An 8,486-nucleotide genomic window follows, 5' to 3' on the forward strand; every position below is an offset into this window, starting at 1 on the left:
TTGATCCATTTGGACTTGAGTTTTGTGCATGGTGATAGATATGGGTCTATTTTCATTCTTCTACAGGTTGACATCCAATTGTGCCAGCACCATTTGTTGAAGATGCTTTCTTTCTTCCATTGTATACTTTTAGCTCCTTTATCCAAAATCAATTGTTCATAGGTTTGTGGGTTAAAATCCGGGTCTTCTATATGATTCCATTGGTCGACTTCTCTGTTTTTATGCCAGTACCACGCTGTTTTCATTACTGTAGCTCTGTAATAGAGTTTGAAGTCAGGGATGGTAATACCTCCAGAAGTTCCTTTATTGTATAAGATTGTTTTGGCTATCCTGGGTTTTTTGTTTCTCCATATAAAGTTGATTATTGTCCTTTCAAGATCTGTGAAGAATTTTGATGGGATTTTAATGGGGATTGCATTGAATCTATAAACTTCGCTTGGTAGAATTGCCATTTTTACTATGTTGATCCTCCCAATCCAAGAGCAAGGGAGATCCTTCCATTTTCTGGTATCCTCTTCAATTTCTTTCTTCAATGCCTTAAAGTTCTTGTCAAATAGATCTTTCACTTCCTTGGTTAGAGTTACCCCAAGATATTTTATGCTTTTTGTGGCTATCGTGAAAGGTGATGATTCTCTTATTTCCCTCTCTGCTTCCATATCCTTTGTGTATAAGAGGGCGACTTTTTTGGAGTTGATCTTGTATCCTCCCACATTACTAAAGGCGTTTATCAGCTGTAGGAGTTCTTTGGTAGAGTTTTTGGGGTCGCTCATGTACACTATCATATCATCTGCAAATAATGCAAGTTTAACGTCTTCCTTTCCAATTTGAATCCCCTTTATCCCCTTATGTTGTCTTATTGCTATTGCTCAAACTTCGAGAACTATATTGAAGAGGTATGGAGAGAGTGGACAGCCTTGGCATGTTCCTGATTTAGTGGGATGGCTTTAAGTTTCTCTCCATTTAATTTGATATTAGCTGTCGGCTTGCTGTATATAGCTTTAATTAAATTTAGGTATGGCCCTTGTATCCCTAATCTCTCCAAGACTTTTATCATAAAGGGATGTTGAATTTTGTCAAATGCTTTTTCAGCATCTAATGAAACGATCATATGGTTTTTTCTTTCAGTTTATTTATATGATGGATTACATTGATAGATTTGCGTATGTTAAACCAGCCCTGCATCTCTGGTATGAAGCCTACTTGATCATAATGGATAATTTTTCTAATGTGTTCTTGGATTCGGTTTGCCAGAATTTTGTTGAGGATTTTTGCGTCGATGTTCATGAGTGAGATTGGCCTGTAATTCTCTTTCTTGGTTGGGTTTTTGTGTAGTTTTGGTATCAGAGTTACTGTAGCTTCATAAAAGGAATTTGGCAATGATTCTTCTGTTTCTATATTGTGAAATACATTAAGGAGTATAGGTATTAGGTCTTCTTGGAAGTTCTGGTAAAATTCCGCATTGAAACCATCTGGTCCTGGACTTTTTTGGAAGGGAGGTTTTTGATAACAGCTTCTAATTCTTCACGACTAACAGGTCTATTTAGGTTGTTCACCTGGTCCTGGTTTAACTTTGGTATATGGTATTTATCTAAAAAACTGTCCATTTCTTTTACATTTTCCAGTTTTGAGGCATACAGGCTTTTGTAGTAAGATCTAATGATTCTCTGAATTTCCTCTGTGTCTGTGGTTATGTCCCCCTTTTCATTTCTGATCTTATTAATTTGCAAATTCTCTCTCTGCCGTTTGATTAGTTTGGTTAGGGGTTCATCAATCTTGTTGATTTTCTCCAGGAACCAGCTTTTTGATTCATTGATTCTTTCAATTGTTTTCTGTGTTTCTATTTTGTTGATTTCAGCCCTCAGGTTGATTATTTCCAGTCTTCTACCCCTTCTAGGTGAGTCTGCTCCTTTTTTCCTAGAGCTTTCAGGTGAGCTGTTAAGTCTCCAATGTGTGCTTTCTCTGTTTTCTTTAAGTGGGCAGTTAGTGCTATGAACTTTCCTCTCAGGACTGCTTTCATAGTGTCCCATAGGTTTGAGTATGTTGTTTCTTTATTTTCATTGTCTTCAAGGAAGACTTTAATTTTTTTCTTTATTTCTTCCTTAATCTAGGTATGGTTCAGTAGTTGACTATTCAGTTTCCATGAGTTTGTAGGCTTTCTGGGGGTAGCATTGTTGCTGAATTCTAGCTTTAATCCATGGTGATCTGATAAGATACAGGTGGTTATTAATATTTTTTGTAACTGTGGATGTTTGCTTTGTTACCGAGTATGTGGTCGATTTTTGAGAAGGTTCCATGAGCTGCAGAGAAGAAGGTATATTCTTTCCTATTTGGGTGGAATATTCTATAGATGTCTGTTAAGTCCATTTTATTCATTACCTCCATTAATTCTCTTATTTCTCTGTTAGGTTTCTGTCTAATTGACCTGTCCGTTGGTGAGAGAGGAGTATTAAAGTCTACTACGATTAATGTGTGCGGTTTGATGGCTGCCTTGAGTTTTAACAATGTTTCTTTTACGTACGTGGGTGCTTTTATATTAGGGGCATAGATATTCAGGATTGAGACTTCATCCTGATGAATTGTTCCTGTTATGAGTAGAAAATGTCCCTCTCCATCTCTTCTGATTGATTGAAGTTTGAAGTCAACTTTGTTAGAAATTAGTATGGCCACCCCTGCTTGTTTCTTAGGTCCATTTACTTGAGTAGGTGCTGTCTTTGTGGTTGAGGTGTGTTTCTTGTAAACAGCAGAATGTTGGATCCTGTTTTCGTATCCAATCTCTTAGTCTGTGCCTTTTTATAGGTGAGTTGAGTCCATTGACATTAAGTGATATTAATGACCAGTGGTTGTTAACTCCGGTCACTTTTTTAGTAGTAGATTTTGTGTGTTTCCCTTCTTTGAGTTGCACTGGTAAAGGGTCTCTAGATGTCTGAGTTATTGTGATCATTATTGGACTCCTTGATTAGTTATTTTCCTTCTATTACTTTCTGTAAGGCTGGATTTGTGGCTACGTATTGTTTAAATTTGTTTTTATCCTGGAAAATTTTGTTTTCTCCATTTATAGTGAACGAAAGCTTGGCTGGGTATAGTAGTCTGGGCTTGCATCCATGGTCTCTTAGTTTCTGCAGTACATCTATCCAGGACCTTCTGGCTTTCATGGTTTCCATAGAGAAGTCAGGTGTAAGTCTGATAGGTTTACCTTTATAAGTAACTTGGCCTTTTTCCTTTGATGCTCTTAGTATTCTTTCTTTATTCTGTATGCTTTGTGTTTTGATTATTATATGGCGAGGGGATGTTTTTTTTTGATCCAGCCTATTCGGTGTTCTGTATGCTTCTTGAACCTTCATAGGTATATCTTTCTTTAGGTTGGGAAAGTTTTCTTCTATAATTTTATTAAATATATTTTCTGGACCGTTGAGCTGCGCTTCTTCTCCTTCTTCTATTCCTATTATTCTTAGGTTTGGTCTTTTTATTGTGTCCCATATTTCCTGAATGTTTTGTGATGAGAATTTGTTGGCCTTGCTGTTTTCTTTGATCAGCGTGTTTATTTTCTCAATGGTATCTTCAGAATCTGAGATTCTTTCTTCTATCTCTTGTATTCTGTTGGTTATGCTTGCTTCTGTAGTCTCTATTCGTTTACCTAGATTTTCCCTGTCCAGCTGGCCTTCTGTTTGTGTTTTCTTCTTTGCCTCCATATCAGTTTTTAAGTCTTGAACTGTTTCCATTATCTGTTTGATTGTTTTTCCTTGGTTTCCTAGGGTATCATTCACTGATTTACTCAATTCTTCAAACTTTCTGTTATACTTCTCATCCATTTCTATAAGGGCATCTTTTACATGCTGTTTAAGGGCGTCAATCGCTTTCATAAAGTCAATTTTATCTACTTCTTCATGGTTAAGCTGTTCATGTCCTCCTGTTGTGAGGTCACTGGGTTCTGGTGGTTTCATATAGTTTTTCAGATTGTTGGGTGAATTCTTGCATTGGCGCCTGCCCATCTCTTTCTCCGAATGCTCCCCTATGGATCTTCTTTTACAGGATCAGGTCTCCTTGCCTACTGATGTACCTTCCCAGTGATGGCACTCTGCAGTGATAGCTCTCCTGGTGTTCCAGTGATGTCTCTCCTGGTACCAATATCAGATCTCCGTGCCCAAAGACGGCTCTCCTGGTACCAAGATTAGCTCTCCCACTGATGGTTCTCCTGGTGCCAAGATCAAATCTCCCTACAGGTTGGGTAGTTCATAAACAAAGCCCCTACCTTGCTTGTTGCAGGCAGGCCAGTGAAACAAAGGAAGTCTCGCCTGCCTACTTGCCCTGAGGATTTGCCCCCAGCGCCAGACAGACTGAGCTGGATGGTGTTATGTGCCCAAAGAGGAAAGGGGGCAGAAGGAAGAAGGGTTCTGGATGCAAGCTGGGTGGGACAAGAAGAGAGAGGCAGTATGCAGGGTATAGAGCCCCTGCAGGGAGCCCAGGGAGTATAGGGTGGGGGATGAGGAACTTTAGAGTTCCCTGTCCAGGGCTGCTTCCGCCGCCACCGGTCACAAACTCACCCCACTGCTGTCTCTCCTGGTGCCGAGATCAGATCTCCGTGCAGGTTGGGTAGTACGTAAACAAAGCGCCTACCTTGCTTGGTGCAGGCAGGCCAGTGAAACAAAGGAAGTCTCGCCTGCCTACTTGCCCTGAGGATTTGCCCCCAGCGCCAGACAGACTGAGCTGGATGGTGTTATGTGCCCAAAGAGGAAAGGGGGCAGAAGGAAGAAGGGTTCTGGATGCAAGCTGGGTGGGACAAGAAGAGAGAGGCAGTATGCGGGGTGTAGAGCCCCTGCAGGGAGCCCAGGGAGTATCCAGTTGTTTATTCTTTTAGTCTTCAAGTTAGATAGGTATTGAGAATTATATGTTTGTCATATTTATTTTTAAGTTAATCAGGTTTTTAGTTACATAGAGATTATATTTAGTATAGATAGTATGATCTTCAGCCTCTTCGAAGAGCTGTAGAAAATGGCCTTTAATCTAACCTAAAATTTCTGTGCCAACGAGACACAATTACTCCTGGCAATGCCACTCTACTCCCAAGAGAACGTTGAGCACCAAAGACACTCCATTGGGAGCTTGTCTTCTTGGCAGAACTGGCCTTTGGGTTAAGAAAAGCCCATACCTCAACTTCTGACAAAAATACAGAATATCCCTAAGTGGATGAAACAGGATTGTCTTATCCTGCCAAGACAGGGTAGGATAGTTCTAAGAATGGTATGTCAGTTATGTTAGGCCTTAGCCAAAGTTGGTTGACCCAACATTGCAAACGAGACTTTGGGTGATTGCCCAGGTAGTCAGTTGTCTCTGTCAATTGTTGCACATTTTGGATATCTCTCATTTGTTAAGTAATATTTATTCCCTTCTCAGATCTTTGATGGAGTTGAAGATTATATAATTGTAGTTACTCTCTATGTTATTTAGACTCCTTGAGATAGAATGTTTAGCAAAACTTTTCTTCTCAATATTGTTTGTTATATTTATTATTTGTTATTATTGTATATAGTTGTATTTGGTTTAGTTCTATCTTATTTAGACAAAAGGGGGAGATGTAGGGATATAGTCCCACCCATTGGGGGCATGTTCACCTTGGGCTAATGTTTACTGATAAATCTGCCAGGCGTGATCCCAGCAGCCCTTTTGCTCTGCTTTTCCTGTTCTCTGTGGGAACCTGTGGTCCTGTAAGTCTTATTAAAGCTGTATATATTTTTATAATCTGCCTGCATTCATATACGCCATCACACCAAAGCAGCTTTGTGTAGAGAAAAATGTGATAGTGTCCACAATCTGTTTAGGCATCATGATACCTCTTTTTATTTTAGTTTGAGCCAGGATTGTATTTGATAAAACCTTTTATGAAGTATTATGGGCTACAACAAGGGTATTCCAACATTGGGCCTGAAACCAGAGCCAAAGAAAAGCACTTTGTTTCTGAGTCTAGAACTAGGTAAAAAAAAAACAACATTTCCCTGAAAACAGCCAAAACATTTAAAAAAAGGGGGGGGGGGAGCTAGTGAAAGAAACACAATTTGGCTCTCAAACCAGAACCATATAATCATAAAATTCAATGATGTTTTTAAGCCCAAAGGATACCATTAAGTGAAATATGAGATGCATAAAGAGTCAAATCTCTCATACGTTTACTTGTATGTTTTGTTTAAAAGTTCCCTTAGAAGTTGGGGTATAATTATGGTTATCAGAAGATTGGGAGTGGTCATCAGGAAGGTAGATAGAAGGTGGTTACAAGGAAAAGTTTTTGAAAAAAGATGGCTAGAATTAATATATTATGGAAACATCACCGTTAACAATAGCCAGAAATAATATAAAATATTATGGAATAACTTATTAAAGAAGTGAAAGGACCTTAGGAAATGAACATTAAATCTTTGAAGAAAGCAACTGAAGAAGACACCAGAGAATGGGAAGATGTCCCTTGCCCTTGTTAGGTAGAAATCAAGATAGTAAAAATGAAAACCTTTCCAAAAGCAATCTACAGGTTCAATACCATTCCCATATAAATATCAGAAAAATTCTTCACAGACCTCAAAATAAAAATACTCAACTTCATATAAAAAAGCAAAAAAAAAATTGCAGGATAACCAAAACAACCGTATACAAAAAGTAATTTCTGGAGTCATCACATTCCCTGACTTCAGTCTACTACAGAGCTACAGTACTGAAAAGAGCCTGGTATTGGCACAAAAACAGACAGGAGGACCAATGGATATCAATTCACTCACCTACTACATTCTACATCTGAATTTTGTCAAAGAATCAAAAAATATAAGATGAGTCCTTTCCCCTGGCTAGCATCATGGAGGCCGCACGATGCCTGGAGTTACTGTAAAAGAAGTTAACCAGCCGGAGTTCGTCAGAGCTCTGGCAGCCTTCTTCAAAAAGTCTGCGAAGCTGAAAGTCTCCGAATGGGTGGACACAGTCAAGCTGGCCAAACATAAAGAGCTTGCCCCCTATGATAAGAACTGGTTCTACACACGAGCTGCCTCTATAGCATGCCACCTGTACCAGCATGGTGGTGCCGGGGTTGGCTCCATGACCAAGATCTATGGAGGATGGCAGAGAAACGGTGTCAGGCCCAGCCATTTCAGCAGAGGCTCCAAGAGTGTGGTCCGCCACATTCTCCAAGCCCTGGAGGGACTGAAAATGGTGGAAAAGGACCAAGATGGTGGCCACAAACTAACACCTGAGGAACAGAGAGATCTGGACAGCATTGGTGGACAGGTGGCAGCTGCCAACAAGAAGCATTAGAACAAAGGATGCTGGGTTAATAAATTGCCTCATTCATAATATATATATATATATATATATGATGGAAAAAGAAAGCATATTCAACAAATTTTGCTGGCATAACTGAATATCAAGGCAGGGAAGAAGGAAAGTAGATCCACATCTATCATCATGAAAAAAACGCAAGTCCAAATGGATCAAAGACCATAACAGAAAGCCAAATACACTAAACCACATATAAGACATAGGAAGTATACTTGAACACACTGGCAAAAGAGACCACTTTCAAATTATAACCCCAGCAGCACAGACACTGAGACAAATAATTAAGAAATGTGACCTTTTGAAACAAAAGTTTCTGTGAACCAAAGGACATGATCAGAAATACAAAAAAGGCAGCCTGTAGTATGGGAAAAGATCTTCACCTACCCCACATTGGACAGAGGACTGATCTTGAAAACATACAAAGAAATAAAAAAATTAGTCATAAAAAGAACAAATAATCCAATAAAAATGGAGTAAGACATAAACAAAGAACTTTCAACATATGAATCTAAAATTACTGAGAGACACTTAGTGAAATTTCCAAACTCCTTAGCCATTAGAGAAATAAAAATCAGAACAACTCTGATCAAAACAAAAACATTGATGACAACTTAAGCTGGAGAGGATATGAGATTAAGGGAACACTCCTCTGTAACACCCGATTCTGTGTTACCCCCTCGGTACAATTCAGGCGCCACTGTACAGTACACGAGTCAGGCAAGGGCCTGGAAATTGAAAGAACACACAAAGAGACCTGGGTCATTTGAAAGGAGATCAGCTGAATGCCGTTTATTCAACCTTGGGGAAATCCTTATGTACCTAGCTGCTACACAAGGATTTCCTCCCAGGCAGGTAGGAAATTACCATGCCAAAGATGGAGTCAACAATGCCTTACAGCTAATCACCAGGTAGGGCAGGGGGAGCACAGGAACAAACAGAATGCTTTAGTTAGCTGGCTGACCAGAAACTGTCCCCAAGATGCACCCCAGAACAAGGGTAGACCCGGGCCCTACACTCCTCCATTTCTGATGGGGTTACAAACTCAGTCTGCTACATTGGATATCAGTATGGCTATTTCTCAGAAAATTAGAAAGCCACCTGCCTGGGTGTGAGGCATGCCTTTAATCCCTGCACTTGGGAAGCAGAGACAGATCTCTGTGATTTCAAGGCCAGCC

At 39.7% G+C, this 8,486-nt stretch overlaps 1 protein-coding gene across 1 annotated transcript; it reads left to right on the forward strand.

Moving 5' to 3' along the window:
• The first annotated feature begins 6,849 nt into the window (after nt 1–6,849).
• LOC130866943 (40S ribosomal protein S19-like) lies at nt 6,850–7,287 on the forward strand. The gene has a single exon (XM_057758604.1). The coding sequence runs from the start codon at nt 6,850–6,852 to the stop codon at nt 7,285–7,287; it is 438 nt and encodes a 145-aa protein (XP_057614587.1).
• The last annotated feature ends 1,199 nt before the right edge of the window (nt 7,288–8,486 follow it).

The sequence above is a fragment of the Chionomys nivalis genome, chromosome 26 (genome assembly GCF_950005125.1).
Source record: "Chionomys nivalis chromosome 26, mChiNiv1.1, whole genome shotgun sequence".
In the NCBI taxonomy this organism is placed as follows: domain Eukaryota; kingdom Metazoa; phylum Chordata; class Mammalia; order Rodentia; family Cricetidae; genus Chionomys; species Chionomys nivalis.